The following is a 17,357-nucleotide window of genomic DNA, read 5'->3' on the forward strand; positions in this document are numbered from 1 at the left end:
AACTTGTGATTTTGACAAGCTGGAAGGTGTCCAGAGGAGGGCAACTAAAATGATCAAAGGTCTATGACAGGCATGGTCAAACTTTTTTGTCTTGGGGCCGCATTGTGGACAGGGCTGCTTGCCCTATCCTTATGCCAGGAGGAAGGGAGGACATGCGTCGATTGTCCCAATCCTTCTCCCCCCCCCCCCCCCCATTTCCGCACTGTCCTATTGGCATTATGTCAGGAGAAGGGTGAGAGAGGCAGCAGTTGAGAGTGTTCTGGAAGGCTCTCAGCTGCCACGTGCCTTGTTTGAGTCGTCCTCTTGGCATAAAAATGGAGCTGCCTGCTGGTTGAAACACACTGTGGATGAGAGGGCTCAGAGGGCTCTCAGCTGCTACATGCCTTCTCCCACCATCTTTTTGGCATGAGGATGTGGCAGGCCACCGTGTACTTCTGCCAAGAGGACAGGAAAAATTAGGAAGGCCTGGGGTAAATACCCCGGGTCTTAGTTTGCCCATGCCTGCCCTATGAGGAGTGTCTTAAAGAACTGGGTATGTTTAGCCTGCAGAAGAGAAGGTTGAGAGGAGACATTATAGCCATGTATAAATATGTGAAAAGATGCCATAAGGAAGAGGGAGCCGGCTTGTTTTCTGCTATCCTGGAACAGTAGGTTCAAATTACAGGGAAGGAGATTCCACCTGAACATTAGGAAGAACTTCCTGACTGTACAAGCTGTTCAACTGTGGAACACTCTACCTCAGAGTGTAGTGGAAGCTCTTTCCTTGGAAACGTTTAAACAGAGGCTCGATGGCCATTTGTCAGCGATACTTTGATTGTGCTTTTCCTGCATGGAAGGGATTGGACTAGATGGCCCATGTGGTCTCTTCTAACTCTATGATTCTATGATTGTGTGTAAGTTTAGAAATTTTGGGGGGGGAAATCAGTTTAAAAATGTAGGCTAACTTATCCACATGTCGGTGTTCTGCACCTTAACTCCCATTCTAACCAGCAATTATTTAAGCCAGGCATGTCCAAATTCCAGCCTGGGGGCCAACTGCAGCCCCTGTTCAAATTTCCACTGGCCTTCTCTCTCCAGGCCTGCCTTGGGAAGAAAAGGGGAGAGCCAGGTGGCAACTATAACCCCCCTCCCAGCCACAATCAAAGCCCTCCTGATAGATACCCATGTCACCTCTGCTGAAGGAGACTCCACCAAACTCCGAGGCAGCATACACCACTATCTGATACGACTTGAAGGCACACAACAACAATAATCCTAATGAAATTGATTCTCTCATCAGGCAAAAGCAGTCCACAATTCGTACTGAAATATTATGTTTATGTTGGTTAAAATTGTTGTTCGTTTTACGTATTGTATTGTTTTTTCCTGCTTTTTTGCACTATAAATAAGATATATGCAGTGTGAATAGGAATGTGTTTATGGTTTGTTTGTTTTTTTCAAACTATAGTCTAGCCTCCCAATAGGCTGAAGGGACTGTAAAGCTGAGTTGGACAGCGCTGGTTTAAGCATTGGAACAGGAATCTGGAGACCAGAATTCAAATCCTCACTCAGTCATAGAGAAACCCATCTGGGTGGCCCTGGGCAAATTACACACTCTTAACCTCAGAGGGTGTTCAGAGGAAGCCCCTCTGAACAGATCTTGCAAAAAAAAAAAAATCCAGTCATAGGTGTGCCTTAGGGTTGTAGTCAGTTGGAAACTCAACAGCAGAAAATCCTATTGATCCCAGTGAAACTGATTTCTCTATAAATGAACATGACAATATTCCTTTGACTGCACTTGGCCACTGCTTCAGTCATAGAATAAACATAGAATCACAAAATCAGGTATACCAGGCACAGGAAACTATTGAGGGAGTGGGATCATTATCCTAGTGAGTTACATCATTGCATTTGGTGGGATTTGGTCAGTTCTCAGCTGACCTCTTTTCTTTGAGGATCTTGGGGTGTTAAAAGGTTCTGAGTCTTGAGGAAGGTCTCATGTTTGGATGGTTTGGGAGGCTTTAGGCCAGTTTCTGAGCAAAGTGGCCTGAAAAATTATAAATAATGTGGGGAAGGTCAAGATGTTTGAGGAAGCTTCTATGCAGTTGGGAGAGGTCATCCATCATGTTTGCAGGCAGTTTTGGAGGCTTTCAACTAGTTTTCAGGAGAAAAATAATCCAAACTACACTATGATTTTATTGGGCAGGAAATACAAATTTTGGAGGGACTTCAGAGAATTAATGTAGGGGTCCCAAGTCTGCATGTTTGCCCACATGTAGTAAAGGTAAAGGTTTCCCCTGACATTAAGTCTAGTCATGTCCAACTCTGGGGGTTGATGCTCATCTCCATTTCTAAGCCAAAGAGCTGCCATTGTCCATAGACACCACCAAGGTCATGTGGCCAGCGTGACTGCATGGAGCACCATTTCCTTCCCGCAGAAGCGGTACCCATGGATCTACTACTCACATTTACATGTTTTCAAACTGCTAGGTTGGCAGAAGCTGGGGCTAAGAGCGGGAGCTCACTCCGCTCCCTGGATTTGAACTGCCAACCTTTCGATGAGCAAGTTCAGTAGCTCAGTGGATTAACTCGCTGCATCACCGGGGGCTCCATGTGGGCTCCACATTGTCCACATGTAAGATATTCCAATTTCACATTGTCAGTCAATGGGAATGTCATAAGATATCATCAGAAGGTGCATTATGAGAATACTTTATGTAATTCTCTTGATGTGGCAGCCTCAGTTGAAATGTGCACATGCTGACTGAACCTTCCTTCCACTTCTAATGTAACTGTATTATGTTAATTGAAGAGGCATGTTTTTCCTCCTCCATTGGCAAAGCAGGCTCAATGAACTACTTGCATCCCATAGACTTTTATAATCGTATGGCTGTAACATGCAATTTTCTTTCCCAAGTAGTACATTTAAGGAATAAGGTGGATTGCTCCTATCAATATGGTTATATATTTCTGATCAAGAACTTGATTTTCCTTTCCCCCTTTTTTTTAAAATCACAGTAATTTGAAAGCATTTTCAGCTGATACTGAATGCCAAACTGCATTCTGTCCCAACAGGACCTTAAAATAAGAGCATACATTAAGATCACTTGAACATGGCGGCCCAAAATTTAAAATTGCATCCTTGTTTTTAAAGGCATCAAATACACATCTCTGCCCAAATTTACCTGTATGAACCCCCATAGCATCAACATTTTCCATATTGCAGACAGTAATACAGTTGTCAACGGCATCTCTCACAACTTCATACTCAATCTCTTTCCATCCTGCAACTGATTTCTCCACAAGAATTTGGTTGGTCATTGCAAATGCCTTGGTAGAGAAAAAGAAGAGATAAAATGGGGGGAATGAATTTGAAACATTATCGCTGAAATCTGACATTTTTTGGTATTTAACTTGTACAGAAATAATTTCTGCCAAAGGGCACTCTCTATAGTTCTGGCTCACCATTCCATTCAAAAATGGCCAATATGGTTCAACTTTATTAGAGTAATTAAATATGTATCACTCCTTTGTTAGAGGAATATTGATAGCTTGTTGCAAATGCAATGAAATCTCGGGCCGCTTCCAAACAACTGAATAAAATCCCACATTTTGTGCTTTGAACTGGAATATATGGCAGTGTGGTTTCAGATAACCTAGTTCAAAGCAGATAGTGTAGGTTTTTTCTGCCTTGATATTCTGGGTTATATGGCTCTGTGGAAGAGCCCTCAGTTAACTGGCACCATGGGGATTGGTAGATGCGAGATAAATGTAGCTTCTGGTTGCTATTAAAAAGTTAGTAATAATAATAATAACAGCTTTATTTCTATTAAATGATAGGGTCAGACTCTATATTATAAGTAGCATAATAAATTGATAAAACCAACGTAGAAACAAATAATAAAAATGTGGCTGTACAAGGCAGTATGATCTCAATCAGCCTCATCAGGCAGAATAAAAGCAATAAGTTAATAGAAGCTAATCACCCTCCTCTCTGAAGGCCAGTGTACAGAAGTGTACTTACAATTGCTTCTTGTAGGTGGAGTGAGGAAGCTGTTCTTATTTCCATAGGGAAGGAGTTCCAGAGGGAGGGAGTGGCCACAGAGAAGGCCCTCTCTCTCGTTCCCACCAACTGCACTAGAGTCAGAGGTGGGACCGAGAGTAGGGCTCCCTCCTATGACCGCAGTGTCCATGTAGGGTTATAAGCAGACCCGAATCGTTCAGGCCTTTATAGGTAAAAATCAGCACTTTGTATTTAGCCCAGAAGCAGGCCAGTAGCCAGGAGAGCTGCCGCAACATGGGAATTGTCCACTCCCTGTGCGGCACTCCAGTTAGCAACCTGGCTGTCGATCTTTGGGCTAGTTGAAGCTTCTGAAGCTTCAAAGGCAGTCCCACATAGAGAGTGTTGCAGTAATCCAGACAGGTGTAATTCGGCCATGGACTACAATACTAAAAGTTACTATTAAAAACAACTGTATTTTGAATCGGCAAGGAAACGGATTGGAAGGACATATAGTAGTTTGTTAGTTTGATTGTTTGGGTGTCATTTTTTTCTTTTCTTTTACCTCTCTTTTGGTTTTGTTTGTGATATTAACTGACAATATATGTAAAAACTTAATAAAAATTATTATTTTTAAAAAGTATCAACGAATACTATACTCTGCACTATGTAATAACATAAACTCTGACATTAATATTGAAGTACAGTAACTAAAAGCACGTAAAAACGGAATTAATGTACCACAATTTTAAGGCCATCAACCTATTCCACAATGAATTATGCTGACCTGAAGTGGAATACTTTGGATCAATGTCACCAAAACTGGCACATGGGTGGCAGGTGTCCGCACTACACAGCCTCAAGCTATCTAGCTCTGCTGCACTGGACTGTCACCCTTCCCTTCCCATCAATCAGGCCTTAGTGGTGCCCACTGAGGGCTTTCTAAATTTTGGGTCTTTAGTGTATAACAAATAAGTGATTCCCTCCCTGAGTACCTCTCCATTGAACTTTGGTGTGACCTCATGCTCTGGGAAGGTTTAATATTATAACACAGTTACATGAATGGGGATAATTGGGTGGGTATTTTCCACAGAATTGGCACTCAAAGAGGTTCCAAAGAAGAAAAAACTAGAGAACAGGGTTCATTTCAACTCTACTCACACTGATACTGTTCTATTATTTGAGATAGGTAAGATTTTACCTTAAAAAAGTGGCCATAAAGCCCACAACATGGCCATTTGATAAGCTAAGGATCATTTTCAGAGACTGAAGTTACAGTAAGTGGAGATATCTAACTACTGATTTATACAAAAGAACTGTTGGGAGTACAGGCTTCTTATGATCCTCTTGGCCCAGTCCAGCAATTGCAGACTTTCTGTGCTTTCTTTTGTCCTTAGTGCATTGCTACCTCTTAGCCCAGTGCAAATGAAATCCCCATTCTGGATATTCCCCCATTCTGATTTGTTTCAGGGAGGAATGAGGAATAAAGGACATTATATTTCATTTTGGCTCAAATTGCTGGACCATTTCCTCAAATTAAGAGCTATTTCTGACCATTTTTTACGGCAGAACACAATGTCACTTTAATCATTCACATTACTTGACTCAATAGCAAGTCATGTGTAGGTGGATCATTAAAGACTATCAAGATATCCTTTTCTTTAAGAGAGAGACAGAAAGAGAGACAAGATTTTGTAGAACCAGACACATCTATACTTAAAATAGGAATATCTGCATGTGCTGCACCCTTAGTTAAGGTTGAAAAGTTTGAAGACAGGGATGATAGTGGTTATCGATAACAGTAACATCAACCACAATCATACATGGGGAGATTTTTTTGTGATTCAAATAGTAACCATATCCTGTTTAATTTTCCTAAAGCCATAGGAAAATACAGATACTACCACAGTACAGGAGCCCGCAATCATACCTTAGTACCAAGATCCAGCAACTGTTCCTTGTCCAGACATAAGCCTGATCCTAGTCCACCCAACGCATAAGCTGAACGTATCATGACTGGGTAGCCAATTTTTTCTGCTGCTTCTAAAGCATCTGCTATCTATAATAGTACAAAATATAACAATGATGATGATTATGAACCATTTCAAATCTGGGTATACCTAAACGTTGCAATTACAGTGAAATTTAATATAGTTGGAGAAATTTGTACAGTGGGTCTTCAATATCCACTGAGGTTTCGTTCCAAGATCCCCCTCCCATGAATAAAAAAAATCCATGGATGCAGAATCTGTGGATATGGAGGTCTGAGCTTGGTAGTTGTTCTGAATATATGCCAGGTTAGTCTATCTGTAGGTAGCCACATGAAAAAGAGGATGGGGCTTCTTGTCCTTTAAAAGTTGTGTAGCGAAAGGAATTTTGTAAGGTACAACTGACACAACTAGCCATAATCTACTTAAATTCCCTTTTTAAAAGTATAAAAGGTAGGTAAAGGTAAATGTAAAGGTTTTCCCATGATGTTAAGTATAGTCATGTCCTACTCTGGGGGATGGTGCTCAGCTCCATTTGTAAGCTGAAGAGCCGCCGTTGTTCGTAGACATCTCCAAGGTCAAGTGGCCAGCATGACTGCATGGAGCACCGTTACCTTCCCGCCGGAGCTGTACCTATTGATCTACTCACATTTGCATGTTTTCAAATTGCCTAGGTTGGCAGACTCTGGGACTAAGAGTGGGAGCTCACTCCGCTCCCTGGATTCGAACTTCCAACCTTTCAGTCTGCAAGTTCAGCAGCTCAGCAGTTTAACTCGCTGTGCCACCAAGGGGAGGTAGGTAAGCCCTTTTTTCTGGTAACATTTCTCCTAAAAGAACTGAGGGATTGATAATTTATTAGGGTTATTAGAAGTCTGTATTTAAAAATAGCACACTATCCACTGCATATATCTATAATTCTTAAAATTAGAGTTCCCTAATTCACTGCTGATCCTCCATAGAATTAGGTTAAGGATTAAATTATACAATAAACATGTCACACATTTCATGAAGATAGACATTTGTTTACCATAACATGTTCTTTCCCCTCAACAGTATATTTTGCATTTAGCCTATTTTGTTTTGTGAATCATCATTGGAAGATGGATCAAAGGAGGACCCTTTTAAGGCACATCCCTCTGAAAAAATCCTGTTATGGATAGGGTAAAATGTAGGAAATACACATTCTGTTTAATATTTAATTTGACCCTATCTACACCAAATATATGCATCTGAACACAGTTCTGCTTCTGTAGAAATAAAAAGCTTGACAACACAAATCTACAATTTTGAAATGTCCATCAGTAAATCCATACTAGCAGCCAAGTAGAAATGAGAATTTGTTACAGCACAAAATTGGAATTCCTGTTTGCTTGACAATTAACATTGGAAAGTGGTGTCTGTGCACTCTAACCCACCTTTCTGTGACAATACTACAGGTACCAACCTTGGTTGCACAAGGAACCTTGCTGGCCCAGGTCATTTAACAATTCCACATTTAGCGGCAGAGAATAAATAATTTAGCTGGTTAGATTCAGTCTGTGTGTGGAGTTAAATATTTTAAGTGTCAACTACAAAGGTGGCCAGTTCTCCTTTCAAATTAATTTGGTTAACCTCACATGTGAATTTTCAAACACTCATTAAATTTATACTTTGTAGGATTGGTAATTATTGTGACTACTTTATTAAATTATACTCTGTGGTCCTCGAAAAGTCTAAAGATGTTCTAGCTTAATAGTTTGTGTAAAACTTTTATTACTTGTAGTTTCTTCCAGCTGTAGGTTTCTATGATGACCCTTATAGTCTTTTCCAGTTCTAGATTCTAGTCCAGCCTCTTGCCACATAGGAAAAAACAACAAGAGCACACTTGAAGGATGCCCATCTGATTCTATATAAAGACCTCCAGAGATGGAAAGCCCCCTCTCCTTACCCCAAAAAAATCTATTCTAGTGCTGAGCAGTTCTTACCGTAGAAAGGTTTCCTCCTAATAATTAGTTGGAATCTCTTTTCTTGAATTTGAATCCATTGATTTCTGTTCTAGTCCATGCAGCAGCATTCAAAAACTTTAGCACACACTAGACCTTATAGTGCAATCTAATTATTGTCTACTCAGACGTAGACAGAGGAAGTTATGTAGCCATTACCCTCTGTGGTTGACTATGCATTCCTCCAAAAGTGAGCTCTAGGCAGTCCACTGAGATTTATCCCAAATAAGCATATCTGTGGGATTGCCACTCTAGGTTCTTAACACCCCCCTTTTGTGCTGAATATCCTTGTACATTGATTTTTTTTCACCTCCACTGTCTGATGTTACAGGATGATTGTGATAATTTATTGGTTGAACAAATATGCAATGACCAGCTACTACTGTGTTGTTGCTCTGGAACCTTTTTACATGCAGAATTATAACACTACGATTCCACTTTTTAAATGCTATAGCTGCATTCTGTGGAATATACCTGGGGTAGTTATTTTGGCCATAGGCACCATCTGGCTGAGGACTCAAAAAAAAGAAAACCCCTCAATCTGCTGCAAATCCCAGGATTCTCCATGATGGAACCAGATAAATTGAAATGGAATCATAGTAAGTGGAATTCTACAGGGAGAAGAAGTGGGGAAGGGAGATACAAAATGAGCAGGGCTAAGTGACACACGTCTTCCTAGAAATCTTCCAAGTGTGGGAATTTACATCTAAATTTGGGAAAGTGAGACATTAGATTGCCTGCTCAGGGAAAGGTAGGAGGTGTAGGTTTCTCTGAGAGAGAAACAAAGAAACTTTTCTCCTTACAAAGTGAGGAATATATGTAATGATTTTGTTTAATTCATTGTGTTAATGTCATTGTTAAATAGTGGATTGTTATATTATTTAATGAACAGTTACAGCTATTCAGAATTTGCTTGATACCCTAAACAAACATTAAATGCTCAAGTAGGGCCTTGTCAAAACCAACGTGATATAGTGGTTTTGAGTGTTGGACTGGAAACCCATCTAGTGATCTTGGGCAAGTCAAACTCTCTCAGCCTCAGGCTACATCTACCGACTCATATAATGCAGTTCAATGCAGTTACATTGCCTTATTTGGCAGAGGAAGGCAAAAGTAACACCTTTTGAATAAATCTTGCAAACAAAACTTCAGTACGATTGCCATAAGTTAGAATTGAAGGCACATATCAATAAAGGGCCTAAATACCCTAAAGACACCAGATCCCATCTGATCTTGGAAGCTAGATGAGTGGGAAATTGCTGTAGGCTATATTTCAGAGAAAGGAATGGGTATAACTACCTCCAAGTATTCCTTGCCTATGAAAACCCTATGAAATGCATGGGGTTACTATAGGTTAACAGGCAACTTGAAGGCATATACATACACATACAACCAAATAGGTCATCAGCTGCCTTTTTGTCTGATGTAAGGCTTTTTCTTCCCACTGATGCTTTCACTAGTGGAAATGAAGATGCATCAAAAAGAAATAAAATATAGTTCTCCCTGCCAGTGGATTATTGTAGAATCCCTTCCATGGAGTTCTGTCTTAACTGCTGTTTTCTCATGTCTGTCTCACAACCCCAGAGAGGTAAATTAATCTGCAGGTAAAAGGGATTTAGAGTATACATTTCCCAAATTAACATGAAATGCTCTGTATACATATGTACTTCTCTGTTTCATTCCCCCCCCCCCAAAAAAAAAAACCCACCACAGTTAAACTGATTTGAGTTCAGCTAATTTACCGATTCCACAGCAAAGCTGGGAGCAATCTTCTCATTAATTTCATTTAGTTTATCTGAAAACATCTGCCTGTCCTCAGTGGCCATGATGGATTCAACTGAAGTTCCAAGCACCTTAACACCATACTCTTGCAAAATACCACATTTGAACAGCTCCACACCTGCACAGAGAAGAAGTCAACACAGTCAACATTGAAACCAAAACAGATTCCAAAATGTAGCCAACTATGGCATATGATCATACGCTTACCTAAGACCAAGTTCATGCACTTGCTACACAAGTGAATTTCTTTTCATGGAATACCTTTCCTATCACAAATAATGTAGAATACAGCATGTTGTAGAACACAAAGGTTGACATACAAGCAAACAAGAATCCACCATTGCACAACTACTCATATCCTATATTGATATTACTTATATATGGTTGTGAAAACTGGGCAATGAAAAAAGCTGGTATGAATAAAATAAAATAAAATCATTTGAAATATGGTGTTCGAGAAGAGGTTTTGATACTATGGACAGCTAAAAAGACAAATAAATTGATCCCAGAGCAAATTGACCCCTGATCTCTCCCTGGAAGCCAAGATGACTAAACTGAGACTGCTGTACTTTGGCCATATTATGAGAACCCATGGTTCAACAGAAAAGACAATGATGCTTGGTAAGATAGAAGGCAGCAGGGAAAGAGAATGACCACCTTACAAGTGGGCCGACTCAACCAAGAAAGCCACAGCCATGAGCAGGGCTTTTGATGATGGGGTAACTTGAAGGGCTTTCGCTCATAGAGTCACCACAAGCCAAAGTTGACTTTACAGCAGATAACAATAACATATAAACAGTTCAAGTGTATTTTCTATTAATCCACTGCTGACAAAATTCTAAAGCAAACAAAAAAAACAATTAAATAAATCATGATAGGAACTGCTGATTTCATAGTATTGCAACCTACAGCTTATTTATATTGGTCAGTCTGAAATAGTAATATCTCTGGACTGGCCTAGAGCTAGCTTCATATACATTCTCCAACTTATGGTAGTGTGAGGCAATCTATATAGCACCCCTTCCTTCTCCCTGAATGTGTTGGTGCCTTAGCTCATGCCAGCATGGAAAACCTGTGACACCCAGAGCTCAGCAGTAATCTGGCATTGCCAAAGGGGGCAACATGGGTCCAATTCATCCTCTTAATATGCATAGGAGAAAGGGGGTGGCTATGGTGATCAGTGTGGTCAGTGGGAAAGTCTGCATTGGACCTGGTCACACTGTCTACACTCTGCCTAAATTGCAGGGATGCTCTGGACTTTTGCCTAAACTATGTGGGGATAAACCAGATTAACTGAGTTCAACCCTCTGAAAAGGACTAGAAGTCCGTAGCTGTCATCTAAACATGGAAGAGCAACTTCTCAGTTAATGTGGGCTATTAAGCTCAGGTAGATGAACCCTTAATCATGACTATTTGGTTTAAAAGGCTAAGGGCCTGTGATAAAATCATTCTACATTTAATGTAGTTAACCTTTATCCCTCTATAGAATCAATGTTAATAAAGAATACATTTACTTCATGACCTCTAAAAAAATATTAACCAATGCACCTATTAAAAGCAATGACATTACAAATCATTGCATTACTTGACAAAAATAAAATTGTTACATCATAAAACTTACAATTCAGGTGTAGTTGTTATTGTGTGGTGTTATATTCTTTGTTTCCCCTCCACACACAAAGCCGTATTTGAATATGCATCACATAGGGCAGTGGTTCTCAACCTGGGGTTCCCAGATGTTTTTGGCCTTTAACTCCCAGAAATCCTAAACTGTCTGAGATTTCTGGGAGTTGTAGGCCAAAAACATCTGGGGACCCCAGGTTGAGAACAACTGGGATAGTGTCTCTAGTTTTCCATTTCCCTCATTAAGAATTCTCTGTATTTTGCAACTGTACACACTTTTATATGAATACAGCCTACTAAAAGACACATTCAATAATAGGGCATCAATGGTCTGTCTCTTTAATGTCCCATGTAATACTTTCTCTACTTAAATTGATAATTAGGGTTAACTTTCATCTATAAGAAGAAGAAAAAACACTCCCACAACAGCTTACCACAGTTGAGAGCAGTCTGCCCACCCATGCCAAGAATTATCCCATCTGGCCGTTCTGCTTTGATGACCTCTGTAACAAAATGTGGGGTGATCGGAAGGAAGTAAACTGTATCTGCTTGCTTTAAGCCAACTTCATTGGTCTGAACTGAGGCAATGTTGGGGTTCATTAGGACAGTTTTCACATTTTCCTCCTGAAAAACAAAACATGATCCCTTCAGAAAGTATACACTTTGGAAGAAGATAAGTTCATAAATTATATACACATGGATAAAAAATTTAAACAGCTATCATCTTTATTTTATAACTTTGGTCAGTTTCTTTGAGAGAAATAGAACCTACTTTTCCATACAAGTGATTTTAGACTTAGCTATTCTTTAAACTGCTATATCTAAAAAATTTAACGTAGGACACACATTTCCAGGCAACCATGGGGGTTTTACAAGAAGTTGCAGTTTTACAGGGTCTTTAGCCTTTTCTTCCAAAGAGTGCTGGTTCCACATCAAACTACAAATCTTATGCTTCCATAGCATTAAGCCAATTAAAGTGGTGCCAAGGTGCATTAATTCTACAGTGTGATCCATCTCACCATTCCCACACTAGTGTTGTTAGATATACTTTTCAGCCAAAAATAAGTGTATTATCTGGACTATGGGGTTGGCAGGGTGGAGGTGGCATCATCTCCTCCTAATGAGAGGATGGAAATTGTGAACTAATGGCAGGAGGCAGTTTTGAGATAGATGAGACCAAACAAGGAGAAGCAAAGTCCCAAGAATATAGACAGCCTGAGAGCTGGCACACCAGCTGTAGTGGAAAGATGTGTGCTGACAGTCTTAGACAGGTTTGGACTCAGGGATGTAGATACAGGGAAATAAAGACATTCCACCCTGCACATGAATTCTTCCTCTGGTGAAATTTCCTTTGCTTCCCAAATTCTGAACAGCAGAGAGTGAGACACTTGCATTATCTAGAACTCTTGCTGTGCTTGCATTTCCTTGGTAGCTTTCCCTGCCCCTTTTATTGCACATCTAAATTCTGTTTTTAAATGATCAACTGAAGTGTTAAGTCACTTTAATTCTATACATTTGAGACCAAAGGAAGGTATCATTCTTATTTTGCCTTCCCTGTAGCTACATCCCTAGTTGACTTTCTCTGAAGAAGCATCAAGCATGTGGTTTTGGGGTGTCCCTGAACTCAGTGCTGTCAAAAGAGGAATCACTGCCACTGGTGCCACAAAGGTGGTACCAAGCTCTCTTCCTCATTGATCAGTGATTCATTTCTGTGACATACTGGTTGCTGTAAGAGAACTGCCCATAAAAATGGCTTGGAAACTTCAGCTATTACAGATTGCAGCAGCAAGCTTTCTTGTAGGAGCTGAGCAAATGGAACATTTGACACCTGTTCTGCACCATTATCTCAGATACCTATTTGTTCTTAAGGTCAATGTAAAGTGTCACTTTTAGTTGTTAAAGCCTAAATTGCAGTAGACATGGCTGTCTAAAGGGATCACTGGCACCCACGTGTTGAGCTAACTGACCCAACCACTAATATTGAGCTTATCTTGAAAAAGGTGAGCTGCAAGGTAGTAATAAATGTTAGCTATGGGGTTGATGATATTGTCTTTGAAAGATTCTCCACTACTTTTGCTGATCATTATCAATTCGGCACATTCAGCCTGCCTCCTCTGCCTTGTCTACATTGGCTGCTTAATGCAGAGCATTATGCCCCATACCGGCCCAGTGACCGTGATGGCAATCGCATGCACTTCCAAGGCCTGCTGTAAGTTTCAAATCTGTTTTATGTTGGAGAAAACAAAAGCTATGGGAATAATTTTAAGGTGCTACAGTCTTTGCTTTGTTGTAATTGTAGTTATTTCACTATGTTTCTGCTTACTTTTTTGTGCAAGCATGTCTGTGAATTCACACTTACTCACACAGCTTGTTTATATTTGCCCACCGTAAAATCATGACATTGAGCTGTCTGATAAACCCCAGCTCTAAACTGGTCCCCAATCAACACAAGGGAAAGCAAATAATGATGATGAGAATACTTAGGCCCATCTTGCAATGTTATATCCACGCAAACTACCTTGGCTTCATACAGTACTGTAAATCATGCTGCCAGAGGCAAGGTCACCAGGAGCAAGTGTTGCCTCTGGAATGGCTGATTAGCACCAAGATGAAGGCGGAGGGCTGTTAGCAACAGAAGGAAGGTCAAGTTGGCAAGATTTACTGGAAAATACAACTTTTCTTACATGTTAAAGCAGAAAGCAAAAGAAGCAGCGAGTGGGAGAGATGTCATTTTTAAAATAAAAGCTTTGGTTTAGAAATCAAGATGATACACAGAGAAAAGTGCTTGCAGTCTATTTCCGCTTCTAATCCAATATTTTCAGGAAATTTCACCAGCTAGTGGGATGATTTTTGCACAGGGTGGCTAAAGACTACAGACCTGATAGATTAAGGTGCCAGTTCCAGACACCTGCTACCCTGTTTTCCCTAAAATAAGACATCCCCAGAAAATAGGACCTAGTAGAAGTTTTGCTGAATCTATATATATAAAAGAGTGATGGCATCACGGCAATTCACAAAACAACAAAACTACAGGCCCCCCAACCTCAAAATTTGACAACACAACCCATCATCCACACCTCAAGGTTGATACAACAAAAAGAAAAGAAAAATAAAGTCCTAATTAGAGGGAGAGCAATAATTTTTTTTATCCAATTGCTGCCAGTTTAGAGGGCTAATCTCTGCCCACTTGGTTGCCTAGCAACCAAGGGACAGCCAGGTTTCAGTTAGGGGACAGGCAGATTTAGGCCTCACTGAGTCTTCTTCCACAGATTATCTAATTTGCACTGGATTATATGGCAGTGTAGACTCAAGGCCCTTCCACACAGCTATATAACCCATTTATAATCTTATATTATCTGCTTTGCACTGGATTATCTTGACTCTGCACTACCATATAATCCACTTCAGTGTGCATTTTATACAGCTGTGAAGAAGGGGCCTCAGATAATCCAGTTCTGAGCAGATAATATAAGATTAGAAATATACAGTAGAGTCTCACTTATCCAACGTAAACAGGCCGGCAGGATAAGTGAATATGTTGGATAATAAGAAGGGATTCAGGAAAAGCCAATTAAACATCAAATTAGGTAATCGTTATACAAATTAAGCACCAAAACATCATATTATACAACAAATTTGACAGAAAAAGTAGTTCCATGCGCAGTAATGCTATGTAGTATTTACAGTAGAGTCTCACTTATCCAACACTCGATTATCCAACGTTCTGGATTATCCAACGCATTTTTGTAGTCAATGCTTTCAATATATCATGATATTTTGGTGCTAAATTCATAAATACAGTAATTACTATATAGCATTAGTGTGTACTGAACTACTTTTTCTGACAAATTTGTTGTCTAACATGATGTTTTGGTGCTTAATTTGTAAAATCATAACTTAATTTGATGTTTAATAGGGTTATCCTTAATTCCTCATTATCCAACATATTCGCTTATCCAATGTTCGGCCGGCCCGTTTATGTTGGATAAGTGAGACTCTACTGTACTGTATTTACACATTTACCACTAAAATATCACAATGAATTTAAAACACTGACTACAAAAAACATTGATTATGAAAAGGCAGACTGTGTTGGATAATCCAGAACATTGTAAAAGCGAATGTTGGATAAGTGAGATTCTTCTTTAATATGAAATAATTCCTGGGATAGAATAATGCAGAACAATATAATCTCTAAAACCAGGACAGTAAATAAACAGGGGAATTCCAGACAGGAAACAATCAGGGCCAGCTAACACCTCCCAACAAAGTATTCCCATCATCAAAGTCTGGAAAATCCTCTGTTTTCTCAGGGCCACAGACAGTAGAAGCACATAAAATATCGCAAACAACACCACTCTGAAAACAAGGGAATTCCAGACAGGAAACAATCAGGGCCAGCTAACACCTCCCAACAAAAAATTCACTCAGGGAGGAAACAGCCAGGCTTTAAAGCTGCAAGGCCATTACATCCTAATCATTTTTCCTAATTGCAGCATTCATACTTGCCTCCAACAAACAAAAAAAACCCAATCAGAAATATTGTATATTCACAACCTTTAGGAAATAATATCCCCTGATGGCGCGTGTTAAAGCGCTGAGCTGCTGAACTTCTGGACCGAAAGGCCACAGGTTTGAATTGGGGGAGACCAGCGTGAGCCCCCACTGTTAGCTCCAGCTTCTGCCAACTCAGAAGTTCGAAAACATGCAAATGTGAGTGCATCAATAGGTACTGCTCCGGCGGGAAGGTAACGCTGCTCCATGTAGTCATCCCACATGACCTTGGAGGAGTCTACGGACAACGCCGGCTCTTCGGCTTAGAAATGGAGATGAGCACCAACCTCCAGAGTAAGACACGACTAGACTTAATGTCTGGGGAAAACCTTTACCCTTGACCTTAACTACCACCAATTCCTCAATACTTTATTTCCCATACCACCAGACTTCGCCACAGCAACGCGTGGCCGGGCACAGCTAGTTGCTAAATATAAGGCCTCCCCCGAAAGTAAGGCCTAGCAAAGGTTTTGTTTGGAAGCATGCCCAACCTACAAAAGTAGGTTGTTTGTGAATCCAATGTAGTTGCATAGAATCTGTGGGTCCGTATGTCTAATGTCATTTTCTGTTTTTCTGTAAAAGTTCTGCTATACCTCTCAGACTAAAATTGCAATAAAAGGAACCTGTACTTCAAAGTTATTGAAATGTTATAGATAACAACCTTTCCAGCAAATATCTGGCAAAACTTTGCCTAGATCCTCATCATACATTTTTTTCCAGAACAGCTGTTCTTGATCTTCATGAATAGAAACTTCCTTCAGTCGTCCTATTCAAATACTGTACACACACATATACTTTCTTCCTTTGCCTCATGTTATTCTATAGCAAGTGTGCTTGCTGCCAGTAATACAGTAGTGGGTTTATTGGAGGTGTGGACAGTAGATCGGGCTAAATTCATCCTGATACAGCTGTTGTTCACGCCTCCAAAACTGTGGGTTCACTCCAGAGCTTCCAGGAAGTTCCTAAATGAATCCTGAATTCTAATGTCACAGATCAACAACTGGAAGTACTAATTCCATAGCAAGTCCACTTGTGTGTCATATGAATTTATCTGAGTAGTGAGTCTACTTTAATTTGGCTTTGAAGGCATGACCTAAGTCTTACAAAGTAGGATATTTAGTGTTGAAAATGTGACCTTTTGCCACTTTTGCCACGCCTGCTGCAGATAGCATTACTTTCTGTGAAGTCATCTGAATGACCAGCAGTTTACCGGGAAAAATATCATAAACTTTAAATTTATTGATACTTCCACTTCACAGATATGAGGTTTTGTGTGCTAGCTTACATTATATATGATCTATCATTTCATAATTATAAATGTTTCTGATTTTCCAATCCTGGGACAGAGTAAGAGAACTTGGCAGAAGGTACCGAGTTGTTCATGGCAAATAATGAATAAACAAACAAACAAACAATAAATCTGGGGTGCTGACATTTCTTTAGCACAAA

General features: G+C 40.0%; 1 protein-coding gene across 1 annotated transcript in view; it reads right to left on the minus strand.

The window, feature by feature from the left end:
- Nucleotides 1-17,357, minus strand: part of cps1 (carbamoyl-phosphate synthase 1) — a 167,290-nt gene that overhangs the window by 95,505 nt on the left and 54,428 nt on the right. The window contains exons 14-17 of the mRNA XM_062961130.1: nt 11,789-11,978; nt 9,692-9,849; nt 5,910-6,038; nt 3,165-3,309 (exon numbers count right to left, since the gene is read on the minus strand). Of these exons, the coding sequence (XP_062817200.1) occupies nt 3,165-3,309; nt 5,910-6,038; nt 9,692-9,849; nt 11,789-11,978 (622 nt within the window). The remainder of the gene's footprint in view (nt 1-3,164; nt 3,310-5,909; nt 6,039-9,691; nt 9,850-11,788; nt 11,979-17,357) is intronic.

Source organism: Anolis carolinensis, chromosome 1 (assembly GCF_035594765.1).
Source record: "Anolis carolinensis isolate JA03-04 chromosome 1, rAnoCar3.1.pri, whole genome shotgun sequence".
Lineage (NCBI taxonomy): Eukaryota > Metazoa > Chordata > Lepidosauria > Squamata > Dactyloidae > Anolis > Anolis carolinensis.